Raw genomic sequence first — 13,171 nt, 5'->3', positions numbered from 1 at the left:
GGACTCTGGCGTGGCGCGGCGATAGGATGCAACCTGTGCAGTCAGTCCAGCCTTCCTCACTACTAAATATTCCACAATCAACTGTTAGTAGTTCTATAACAAAGTGGAAGTGACTCCTCAGCAACGGGAAATCAAGAGTGTGGTCAGCAGATGTTGAGGTGCATCGTGTGCAGAGGTCGAGCGAATACTTTTGGCAATATAGAGTACACGTCTCCAGAGTTCCGAGTCTGTTTCTCACTGGTTTGGAAAAGCCTCAATACCATCGAGTATGAAACCTCAAAGAACCTCTGACTTGGCCGCGACACTTTCCTGTTTATTGGTTCTGTCCAGGGAAACAAACCAGCAGGATACTTCAATCATCAAATTGTACATTTTTTCCTGGACTTACTTGAGCAGGTCCTCCCGACACTGTTTCTGAGGGGCGAAGCAGGCCACCGCCCACACCTTGATCTCGATCCCGGCGTAGAACTGCTTCCCCCTCATGTCCCACACGCCCTGGTTGGGCGTGGCCACGGTCTTATTCTGCGGAGAGAGTCCCTACACTCTTAGTCAACCCCCCGGCTGGACGAGCCGATACAAGAGACACAACTGCCACCAGAGGAGAAGCACAGCGTGTCCCAAACTGCACCTTTCAGTTAACCAGATCAAACAATGAGTGACAAAACTCCAGGCCACATGTTTTAACGAGAAAATGTGATGTAATGGTTTTAAAGATGGTTATACATAATTACATGTAACGGCACATTTCTTTGTTTTGTCAAACAAAAACATCTTTCTCACCAAGTATATGTATATATGATGTGTGACTGACATCAGAAATGTGCAGTTGGAGACACTAAAGCATTGAAGCTCAAGTTCAGGTGGGATTTCAGGATTTGCACATCGACAACAAAACTTTTCTCAAACAAAAAGGCAAAAACGATGCGTTTTTAACTTGACGCGTTGCCGTGGAAACGGGGCCACAGTTAACGGAGTAACAATGCTCCAGTTACAGTCACATTACCATCATTTACCCAGAAGCACCATGCTGCATTAACACACTGTTGTGTTGTTTCATCTGAAGAGTTATTAGTATAATTTAGCTAAATACTGCATTGAGAGAAACATTAAAAATTGTTCAACCTGGAGGCCATAATGATCAGAAATAAGACTTTAAATATACTCCAGCTGGCTGAATACACTATTCAACAACAAACGGCTGTATTTCTAGTTTGTAAATGACGACCAAACGTGCAGAACACCATTATGAAGAGGAGGAATGTCCCTCCTGTTGTTGGAAGCCTTAACGTGACACTAACTTCTGAGTCGGCTCGGTGAGACGCACGTCGTTAGGCGAGTGCTCACAGCGTTGTTGTGAATCTAAACTGGAGAGTAGTGGCTTTCAATTAAGTTAACAAGATTTGCCAAAGGTCATTAGGAGCTTTATTGTCCCCACTGAGTGACCACACTCAACCACTGCGGTGAAACGCCACCGCAGAGAGCTTCTTTCTCCTTTAAAACAAACACTGAGATCAAACTTCAGCAAAGCGGAGAGATTAAACAGAAACCGGACTGTGACCTTTCCCCGTCTCACATGCAGCTTCAACATCAACTTGTTTTCTCTCCATTGAATACGGTGATGAAACCAACACAAGCATGCAACTGGAGTCATGAAAGGTGCGTTTCATTCATACCAAGTGATGTCAGAGAACGGGGAAAGCTTTCAGTCTACATTTAAAAGGCATTTCACTGGAAGCCGATTAGACTCAATTTCCCAGCAGGCATGTGGCCAAATCCTCCAGGGCCGATACGACGGGAGGTTAATAAGCAGACGTAGAGCGCAGGCCCGCAGGCCCGCGGGCAGCAGGAGGAACCTTTTAGGTTCACATGAGCTTATGAACAAACGGGGGTGCTGTGCCCGTCGGTTTCACTATTTTGGGGTAAATCAGGCTCACGACGGGGGCAAATGCAGTGGATACGAACGCACGACACCTCTAATCCAGACAAGGGCGTTCAGGGTATTACAAATATGACGAGTAGCTGTCCAATCAGAGTAGATGTAGACAGATTCAGAAGAACTTCCACTCAATCAGGGACCGTTTGGGGGGAAATTATTACAGTGGTATTAAATGTATATCGTCCTTCTTTGGTTGAGACGTGTCTTACTATGAAGTCTCAAGCGCTCATGTTCCATTACGAGCACTGCGGAGAGTGGAGGGGAGGGTTTCAACACTGCCCCTCGTCCTGGGCCCTGCATTGTCCCAGCCTGAGCACAGCTCATGCAAATAAAGGTGTCATTATCAGGCGTCTGCAGACCTCGGTGACGGGCCGTCCTTTTACCGTTTACCACCAGCGCTCAGAGACAATGAGCGGGAAACGGTGGTTTTTACATCACAGCTGGGAGCTTTGAGCCTTATCGTCCTCGCTTTGGCAACATCAACATCCACATCCACTCCTTACAAACAATCCTTGAATTTTAATCCAGCCTTAGAACAAGGCAACAATCACAAGTAAAAAAAAAAAAAACACTTATCTGTGATCGCTCTAAACCTTTAAAAAATAAAAGGCTGATTTAAAATTCAAAGGGTGAAGTTCAGCGATCCACAGCTCCAACAGGACTGAAGGCAACAGGTGAGAATGCACTCGCCTCTTTACCTGTGCAGTCCTGTGAAGTGAGTGAGAAAAACACTGCTGAGATTCACTCCAGGACGACAAGGGGAAAGTTCCAGGTCTTACAGGTCTGCTTATAAAACACATCCCAAACAATGAGGATGCTATAGAAAGTTTATATTTCAAACTGAAAAATGAAGAAATTGCTCATTAGAAACTTCCACATTGCTTCCTCAGAGACGTCTGCAAGCCTGGACGTCTCTCCCCATGTTCCAGCATTCATGCCATGATGCCCCCCCCTGTCCCAAATGCAGGCGTAGCCCCCCCCACCAGAGTGCAGCCTCTGCCCAGTACTCACCCTGCCACAGTCCCGCCCTGTGTCTGTACTCACCCGGCCCCCATACTGCAGCATGGGTGCTGGGAGCACACGGCCGGTCACTTCCGTCATGTCATTGTGCACCACAATGCCAAACTCCTTCAGGTAGGGGTCGGGACCCCCGACCATGCTGTTACTTTTGACCTGGAATGGAGAAAAAAAATTGACGAGTATAGCAGCGTGCCTTCATTGTTGATGGAAATCCTGTCGTTACGATTTATGGTCATCAAAAATATTATATTGCTTTTTACTTTTATTCCAATACAATTTTTTAAAAATGGTTAAAAAAAATAAAAAATTTATTCTAATTAAAGTTTATGAATTTATTTTTATTACAAATTTATATTTTTTTATTTAATTACCTTTTTAAATAAACTTATTTTTAATTATAAAATTTAATCAATATATCGTATTAAAACTATTATAAATATTCAAATGTATATGGTTGATAACGATGTTACATTTTTTATTCCAATTGTTTACATTATTTTAATTTAGGCATTTTAAATGTAATTTTACTTTTATTGAAAATTGTAATAAATTAATTTATGTGGTAAATTATATTTTATTTATTATTATCACCAATTAATTAAATGTATTATTTAAAATGTAAACCAATGTGTTTTAACGTTTTAAGGCTCACCAGTCTGCTGATCTCTTCCTGTCTGTCGGGGGCTGAACGAGCCGTCGCTTTAATCATGGTGGAGGTCTGGTTGTCTGTGAGCTTCTTGATGCAGCGCTGGCCTGCGACGATGTTACAGACCTGCAGAGCAGAAGGAAGCGTTTCATTCATTCATTCATTCATTAAAACACATTCAATCAAGGCGGCGGGGGAATTCAAAGGAGGGTTGTTACACTCAGGTCTCGGAGGCATGCTCCCGGAGACTCTCCACCCTTCACGGTTGCCCCCGTGTCCTCCATGTCGGCCTGCCCTGCTCCACCACACCTGATCCACACTACCAAACTAACCAGAGCTCAATCAGCCTTCAGCTCAGCTCGTCTCATCATCTCAGTCAGGTGTGCTGCCCACCACTGCAACACCCCTTAAGGCCGGCACACACTACAGGAGAATCGGACGATTTTCGTCCTGATCTCCCCCCGATCACCGGGAGCACCGGCCAGATTGTCGGATGTCTGCAAAAGAAATTGTGTCTGATTTTCCTGTGGTGTGTTGAGAGATTTTGTTGGGTCTGATCCACACGGAAGGAGAGATCGTAGATAGTGAACATGTTCAATATTTGCGAGGAGAAATCCTGTGTGTTCTGCTAGAGAAGAGCCGACCAGCAGGGGGCGTAACGTCACGAGTATCGGTATGAAAACCAACCAGGCTGAAAGCAACACTGCTGCTGCAGCCAAAGACAGAAAGTTCCAGACTTGTTAATGCTGACTTCATGAGAAGTAGACCTGCGCGGCACTGGGATCACAGTTTCACTTTATTATTCCTCACTGATTCTTTAACTTTCTATTTTCCATCAGTTTGTTTTGAGGCCGTTTCCCCGGTGTGAAAGCATTTCGTGTTGGAATATTATTTCCTCAGGGAGATGCCAGAGTATTCCTGTGCTCCATAAATTCATGTTTCTGCAGTTCTGTCAGACGTGACCATTATTATTCACCTCATTATTCCAGATCAACCTTCATGGAACTAAACAGACTTGGAACAAGAACAAGAACCTCCTTCAAAGCTCAGGGACCAGGATTTATTTTAGAAAGTCAAAAGGATCGCTCTAAACACTCAGATTGCTGCGCTGCAATCCGAGTTCTCCAAGTGGGCGGGACAATCTGTGCACCAATCAGGATATTATAAAAATAGACAGGTCATTTTCCTAGAGATCTGATTGGTCAGTGGACGGAGCCTTCATTCTCTGCTCTGGAGTCAAACATCAGAGTACCGGGGGGATTTATCCCTCCGGTGAAGACAAACTTTAACGTCACAGTATGAGAAAGAAGCAAAATCAACCATATGTGTGCGACTTCATAGTTTATAGTTACTGTTCTTAAAAGCTGCCCAGTAAGTCCAAGTACTTTGATCGATTCCCGGGAAATACGTTCTTGTATTTTACTTGTTTTGCACATTAAGGAGGAGCTTCACTTCTCTAATGGTCCAACCAAACAACCCTGGTTTGACCATCGCTGAGAAAACAGCAAGTAATTTGTGCCATTTGTTGCCGTTTTCAGGATTCTGATTGGCCAACATGGCTTCATGCGTCCCGTTACACTGCCCCCTATAGGTTTGGCATGTAACTCATAGCAGCTGTGTGCAAATCAAATTTTGAAGGGGAAACATCAAATTCTGTAAATATCTAGCTATGTGTAAGCTTTATGAAAATCAGAATCAGACACTCCACAGAGGACGTGTAGCAGACGACCCACAGAGACAGTAGTTTGATTTCCTCACCTCCAGGGGAAGGTAGGTGTGCTTCTGTTCCTGCCCCACTTGCAGACAGGGTAAATGTGGGTACTTCAGCTGGAGATTGTACTTCTGCTTGAAGTACTGAGCTACTGTGCACTCCATGGCTTGGCCGTTCTCGAGCTGCAAGGGGAACCTGTGAAGAAAAACACCAAAAAGGTGGAGAAATCACACAAAAAGAGGCATCACAGGCCACTGATTCTTTGCAAAACGTCGAGGCTTACGTTTGGTGGCTGGCAGGTCGGCGCGTGACGTTGCACACTCGATACTTCCTCTTCATCTGACCACAGTGCGTCACCTCAACTTTCAAACCTGATCAAAAGACACAGCACAGTCACAAAAAGCTCCAACGAGAGAGAGAGAGAGAGACTCCTCTCCACACTGCTGCAAAGCTGAAGCAGCTCGGACCACAATACCCAGAAATTCATGCCGAGCTCCATGTTTGTTTTCACATCAGTGTCTGAGGCTCAGGAAGATGATTGTTCCTTCTACATAAGGTAAAACTTAAACATTTTTGAACTGATTATGTTGTACATTTATCAAAATGATATATATAAAAAAAAAGCTTTGGTGCAAGAAAAATAGTCAAGAAATGTCAGATACTTGAAATATAGAGCAATGAATTATGCTTCTTATTGCCTGTAGATCTGAACAGCCTTCAACATTGATAAATTATAATATGAAAAACCTCAATAGAAATAATAACAATGGACTGCATGGATTTATTCTTATTTGTAGGTGTAAAAAGCACCAAAATCACAGAATTACAGATGAAGTTTGGTCCAACATGCAGGAAAAACACGACCTGACCACCAACTCAATCTCCGGCTTCATTTCTTTAATGAGCCAAACATACAAGTCTGCTGATAAAAGCTGTGGACATTTTAATGTGGATCATTCTCATGTTTTATGGAAATGTCAGAAATGTTTGTGGGAAAAGTGAAGAACTAAGAATGTGGAAATAAACTGTGTGTAAAATCCCCAAAGTAATTATTCCTGTGCAGATATCTGGTAAAGTAGGAGGAGAAATTGGTGGAAAGAAACCCAAACAACAAAAGATCAGTGGCATAAAAGTGTGAAAAAAAATCCTCTTAATTGAAAATCTCAAACTCTACAAAACACAACTGCAAAAAAATAAATGGAGGAAATGGACTGAGAGGGATAATATGGGATTATGAACAATGATCAATGTATAAATCTAAACTCATGGTGGTTTAGGCTCGTATAACATGACTGCACATCGCTTTGGTTTGTATTCATGTTTGTAAATGAAAATCTGTTTTATAATCCAGATTCAAATGGAAAGAAAAAATAAAATCACCAAAATCTGACCGTTCCTTCATAAATCTGCATGTTTCTGATCTGCAGAAGTCCCGGAGGACACTATAGACGAGAGGAAATTAAACTCGTACTTTTCTCACTATTGATGCTTTGGTTAAGAGGCAGAAGCATTGGGATTATTGTCTGAGCAACAGGAAAGGATCAACGGGGTTAGAAACGTGTCATGAAGGGCAGAAGAAAGCTAATGTTCCTCTCAGGTGAAGAGTGTGTGCAGCAGTGGTGAGTGTTTAACGGTGTCACACAAGTGGATGGAATTCCCTCTCACGTCTTACACACTGTGGAGGAAACTAACATCACACACCGACACGGCGCTGGAGAACCTTTAACGGCGGCTTTACGCACGTACCTCGTATTTCCTTGGTGAATTTAACCCGCTGCGAGTCGGTCAGCGGTTTGGTCTGTTCGTTGATGTTCTGAATATCGAGGACTTCGCACATGAATTCGATGACAGGCTGAGCGCGGTAGAAAGCCGTGGCGGACACTGTAGGGGGGGGGGGTACACACAGTCAGTGTGTACCAATCATTAGGAACCAAGTCGTGAAAGTCTCACAATACATAGAAAAACATGTTAACTAGCAAACTTTAGTTTAAAAATGTACTTTAAGTTTGGAAACGTATTCTTAAACAGCTAATATTGGTTTAAATTCATCAGAAAGCTACAATAAACAGAAAGATCCCAACTGTATTCAACAAGCAAATGAAAGTATTGCAGTACCACAATATATTTCATCCACTTCCTTGATGTGATCAAAGAACATGACCGTGTAATATTTCATACAGACAAGTTCTAGATTTACTTTATTTACAGAGGAAATCTCGTTTGAGACCAGTTCATAAGAGACCTAATGTCTTACTTGACATGTTTAGATAAAACTCGAGAGTCTAGGGAGGAAATAAAAATTCTATTCAAGTCATCTAAATCACATATTTCTCATATATCAGCATTTTCTGTGTATTTTAAGAAAGGCTTTACTTACTTTAATAGATTATTATTTCTACTTCCAGGATATTTGCACCAATATGAGGCTTATAAGATTCTCTACACTGATTCCAACGAGCAACGTGGAATCTCGTGTTCATTGAAGTGAAAGAGCGTCACGAAGCAGAAGACTCGGCTCCTTACCGTCGATGTTGAGCATCATGTTCCACATGGCAGGACGGACGGACTGATGGAAACCGAACCACACCTCCCGGCCCCCCCCCAGAGGATGGTAGTACCCCTCTGGGGGGGAGAAGAAGGAGCGACCCACTGGAGTATACCTGGGCACAAATGCATACGCCACAACGTTCGTTTAAGACGTTTCACTTTCACGTGCATGAAGACATGTATATGCTGGATTCAAGAGGAAAAAAGAAACTTAACAGAGTGGAGATTCTTTTACAGTATTCACGTAAAACAATAAAAAAAAATGGGACCTATAAAGCTTGTTTGTCTTCATTCCTTATGGAAAAGAAAACATGACCCTACACCAGAGGGGGACCACCTGGACCATGATGAGGCCCACTAAAGTGTCAGGCCAGTCTAATTCATCACAAATGCATGAGATCAGGAGCTAAATATCTGGCTACGTGTATCTGGCATTATACAGGCAGTCAGTTCAACGAGTGAAATATCAACAGTCAAAGTTTCTCAGACAAAGAATTGTTTTATGTAATTTTATCAGATAAAACCAAGAAAGACTTTGTGGCTAAAAACATTCAGATGAAAAACTTTGAAAATTGTATTTATATTGTGGACGTACTCCATCTGTACTTGTATTTAAACTGAACTCATACTCACAAGCGCCTTCAAATAGTATTTCATTACTACTTTCAAAAGTAGGAACTGCATTGTGCAAGCAAAATATTCATCAATGTTCAGTAAAGTATTTCGAAATCACTTCTATTTAATGTCATGTCGTGGAACTGTGAATAAGCATGAAAGAAGAGTACACAATACTGCTCAAAAGTAGATGATGAGGTGCAAATAGTACTTTGGTACGAGTAAAACAACTTTTTTTGGGGGAAAAAAAACCACCAATAAAAGTACAAGTTTCCCAAAATCCTTGTTTCCAGTGAAGCGACTGACCTCATGGACGGGAGATGCCGCGTGATGACGTCCAGGGCCTGAACGGAGTCCTCGGGGACTTCGTTCAGGTGACCCGACAGCGCCTCCAGCAGCATCTGCAGACTGACCACAGACACCCACTGCAGGGACACCTTGAAGGTCTGATCCTTCCCCTCGCCGGGCAGGGTCACCTCCAGGTCCACCTGAGCAGGAGACATGAGGAGGGGCAGATTGAGGAGGAAGAACCCCGAGATGACTCAATTCCTCTCTCAAAGGGTCAAAAGAAGAAAAAAAACAACATGATTCAGTATTTATGGATTTCATCAGCACGCCCACGCAGAGTGTGCAGGTGCATCAGAACCCCAAAAAAACCAAAAACCCAACTGCTCAATTCTGCAGACGGAGGACGAGAACGTCGGCCAAATCTTTAAGATTTTCACAATTTCACTGTTACAAATCCTGCATCAATGCAACGGATATTATAAAAGCGATCTTCCATCTTCTGATCGACTTTATCCAGCTGCACAGGAGAAACATTCACACTTACGTGAGTATTTAAGCCACATTTACACAGTTTCAAGTGAAAACGTGTCGTTTTTACGTTTTAATTTCAGAAAAGTGGTTTGATAAAGTCTGCTTTCTTTCCTCAATGATTCCGATGTCTGGTAGATTTTTTACTAAGAACAATTCTCTCTCTCTTCTCGGACCCAACTTCAACCAGATCCAGTTGCGTACTGACCCGGTCTCTCCCTATGGGCAGTGGATGTGCTGTGTACATGTTCCTCTTCCCGTCGTATCCAGGCTGCCGGTCACCAAAGATCTGCATCTTGAAGTGCCGCACCATGGTGTCCACCACCTCCCTACGGGACACACAGAGGTTCAACATGGCGGTCAGCGCCCCGTCGACACGCTTAGAAAGAAATTAAAACATTGAAATGGTGATAAAACATTTAAGCCTGCGAGGTTTGGTGAAGGTTTTAAGCAACAGGCTGCAGGAGGAGTAACAATTCAAGCTCCTGAGCCTCCAGGCTCAGTTTTATCAAACCAGGTCTGCTTTGTTAGCAACACGCTATTTAATAGCCTGAAAATACATTAAAAAAAAAAAGAAAAAGAAAAAAGTGAGCCTCCCAGTCTACATCCAGGGTAAACAAAACCCAGCGTTACAGACAACAAAGGGCGAAATCGACAAAGAATAAAAACCAGAGTTGAAACCGGCGATGGAGACATTTACAGGTCGTTTGTACTCAAATCGGAATAAAGAAAAAAACCCCAACATGTGTGTTTGTGACTTTAAGGAGCTGCTTTTAAACATGCAGGCATCAGTAGGAGGCTGGAACTGTGTGGCAGAGTTGCATCAGTTGCTAGGTTTTTTTTAAAAACTGCCTTCTGTATTTGGCTGGTATGGTTTAGCATTCTCTGTACAGAATAACATGAAAATAAACAATTCACTTGGTCACTTCCACCCTGGTTTGGCATCTTTCCTTCTCAGTTATGGTTCTGGATCAGTGTGGCCATTGATCATTTGATCAACTCCCGACACATCAACTCGCCACGGACGCAACTGGACAACTCTTGTTGCGACAGATTTACCTGTTGACCCTTCGAGGCCGTTTCTCAGGCTTGATGTCGATATCGTAGTGATAGACATCAATCTTGGGAATCTGCACCTGGAAGTGGTTGGCAAGGAGCCGGATGGGTTTCCCCACCGTGCCGAGGCCGGGACGCCGCGGAGGCTGAAACAGAGAGGGAGGGGCGGGCGGGCCTGCGGAGGAGGAAGAAAAAAAAAGGAGGATTTAAATTTCTGGAACGGAACATCGACACGGATCTACAGACCGATTCCCCGCATGGCGAAGCTTCTCTTCGTGTACTTTGTGACGCATCATCATGACTTGATCGTTGCTTGTTTATGCAGCAGGAGGGTCAAACGGCTGCAATGTGAATAAATCAACATTATTCTCTTATACATGAACACACCGTGTCGGCATATTGTTGCTACTGTCAAGGAGGTGAAAGTAACTTCAAAAAAAAAGAAAAAGGACTGAAACTTAACTTGGAGCACATTTTTGACAGGTATACAGAAAATAAACATTAATCCAGTTCACTGATAAACACAGTTCACTAGTTCCTTTTTGTAAGTAGCACAAGAGGCTTTTTTGATTTATGACTTGAAATCAAGCAGGAGGTGAACTTTTTATGCACCAATTTTGTACATAATTTTCATCCATTTTACATAATCCGGGGGAAAGAAAGCACTTAGAAGACACAGTCCTTGTTTAACCTTTACATGGTTTTTAATGGCGTATGCCATCTAGAGAACTACCAAGCAGAGAAATCCCACTGACATGTACTTATAGAATACCCATGAGACAAACACTACCCAGAGAATTCAGAAAATACCAGAAAGCAGACAGAGAGCTTTGCAACATCAGAGAGCTTGTTTACATGGTAATGTTTTAAAAACCATGTCGTTACTTAACATGCAGTGGTTTTCAAAATGTGTGCAGATGTGAAGCGACCTTTGGTGACCTTCCTGACGTGCCTCTACGTTTCTCTGTGGCGCTTCCATTAGAGCCTGTTGGTGAACCAAGCTGGTGGCATCGTGTGCATTTATCCTCCCATTAAACGCCTCAATCGAAACATACATTTGCGCGGCGTCACGCCGAGCTCGCCGCTGACGCGAACGGTCCGCAACGCGCTTGGAACCGATCTGTAACTCCGGCCCCCTGACCTACATGGGTCAACAAGGGGCCGGAGAGACAATGACCTCCAATTATCTTCCAGTCCGCCCACGACTCCACCCAGACGCCCAGACAAAGGGCGAGCCCCGCTCAGACAGACAGCAGCAGGGCCATATGGAGGGGTGACACGCACAGGGTCCGGATTACCGTTACACACACACACACACACACACACACACACACACACGTTCTCATAGTGTGTGTGCAATGCATAGCTACCATTCACTTCACCCAGGGGCCACTAGAGCAGCTCACATCATCTGTACTTGATTCTTCATCGATCCTGATCAAAACTCACTTTCTGCCAAAATACTCATTAAAAGAACAACAACACAGTTTACAGTATTTGAGAGTTTATCTAGAAAAGCATCAAAAACACGGGGATATGTACGCGTACGATGAGGGAAGGTGAAACAATACAGGCCTGGCCGCTTAATGCTTTTGTTAACCGACAGCTCAGACTGCGGGGGTCCTCCTGAACTCCGTCCTCCCACACGCTCCAGTTAGCAAGCGAAGCGCGAGAACACTGACAATCGGGACCCTCCCCGATGCTTCCCCGACATGCCCTCCCATAGACCCCCCCGCCAGATCACCACCGCCCCCTCGGGACCCTCCCCGATGCTTCCCCGACATGCCCTCCCATAGACCCCCCCGCCAGATCACCACCGCCCCCTCGGGACCCTCCCCGATGCTTCCCTGACATGCCCTCCCATAGACCCCCCCGCCAGATCACCACCGCCCCCTCGTTTACCTCCTCTTCCACCTCTTCCTCCTCCCCAGTTCATCAAAATCATTAGAATAAGATGACGTTTGTCACTTTTCTCCATCACGACTTGGATTAAAACCATCTGATGATTCATCCCACTTTGCTCCACTGGCCTTCTTACCAAGAAGCGAGGGAAGAAACCAAAAAAAAAAAAAGGGGGGGATCAGAGTGTCTGTGATTGAGGGTCTTCTAACCTCTCCGTCATTTCACCCGCCTCCATTTCACCTGACATTTTGTTCTACAGGTGAAGTGACGTTGAGACATGCTGTGCCATCATCTCAGTCTGATCGACTCTCAAAACAACTATTTGTTGCACCTGGTAACCACCAATAATCCCAAACCTTCCAATAATGGAATAAAGCCAAATATACCCTCAGTGTTTTCTCAAGTACTTTGATAAAGTGCCACGAGAGCAATGAGATATTTGTTCGATTGTATGAATTAATGACATAATTCCCAAAATGTTATTACATGAAGGAGAATAATTAAAAAGAATCACTTAATAATGTAATAACTGCAGCTAAGATTGTAATAACTCCTAAATAGGACTGCATTGAGTGGAAACAAAACCTTTTTCTGGAGGTTTTGTGCAGTTCGTTTTTGAAATATAGGTATTCACTCCATTATGGGAAAGTTATTCCTGCTTTTGTTAAGTTCAAAATGGCCGAAAAATATTACATTATTGGTTTATAAAAAGGTTCAAACATCTGACTGGCTGGATTTAATCAGAGGATTATCAATCGAGTGGAAAAAGGTCTGAGAATCATTTAGTGTGAAGAGTTTAACTCTGCTCAGGAGCAGCCAGTCCATCCATTCATTCATGGTTGTTAAAAGTCTTTTACCATTTGGTTATATACTTTATCCATTATTACATTATTGGTTGTTACAGATCTGAAGCGCCTATAAA

The 13,171-nt window shown here is 43.5% G+C and overlaps 1 protein-coding gene across 6 annotated transcripts in view; it reads right to left on the bottom strand.

Moving 5' to 3' along the window:
- ago4 (argonaute RISC component 4) overlaps positions 1-13,171 on the bottom strand; it is a 28,950-nt gene that overhangs the window by 8,857 nt on the left and 6,922 nt on the right. For 2 of the 6 annotated variants that reach the window (XM_080484924.1, XM_080484925.1), the window contains exons 2-11: positions 10,351-10,522; positions 9,500-9,620; positions 8,782-8,963; positions 7,837-7,973; positions 7,060-7,194; positions 5,597-5,684; positions 5,361-5,508; positions 3,609-3,728; positions 2,948-3,109; positions 389-522 (exon numbers count right to left, since the gene is read on the bottom strand). In XM_080484924.1, the coding sequence (XP_080341050.1) occupies positions 389-522; positions 2,948-3,109; positions 3,609-3,728; positions 5,361-5,508; positions 5,597-5,684; positions 7,060-7,194; positions 7,837-7,973; positions 8,782-8,963; positions 9,500-9,620; positions 10,351-10,522 (1,399 nt within the window). Of the gene's footprint in view, positions 1-388; positions 538-2,947; positions 3,110-3,608; positions 3,729-5,360; positions 5,509-5,596; positions 5,685-7,059; positions 7,195-7,836; positions 7,974-8,781; positions 8,964-9,499; positions 9,621-10,350; positions 10,523-13,171 lie in introns of all 6 variants that reach the window. The other 4 variants (XM_080484927.1, XM_080484928.1, XM_080484923.1 and 1 more) reach the window with 3 other exon arrangements.

The sequence above is a fragment of the Lipophrys pholis genome, assembly GCF_963383615.2.
Source record: "Lipophrys pholis genome assembly, chromosome: 17".
NCBI lineage: Eukaryota > Metazoa > Chordata > Actinopteri > Blenniiformes > Blenniidae > Lipophrys > Lipophrys pholis.
The sequence above is the reverse complement of the archived record's forward strand: the minus strand, read 5'-3'. Positions and strand labels throughout refer to the sequence as shown.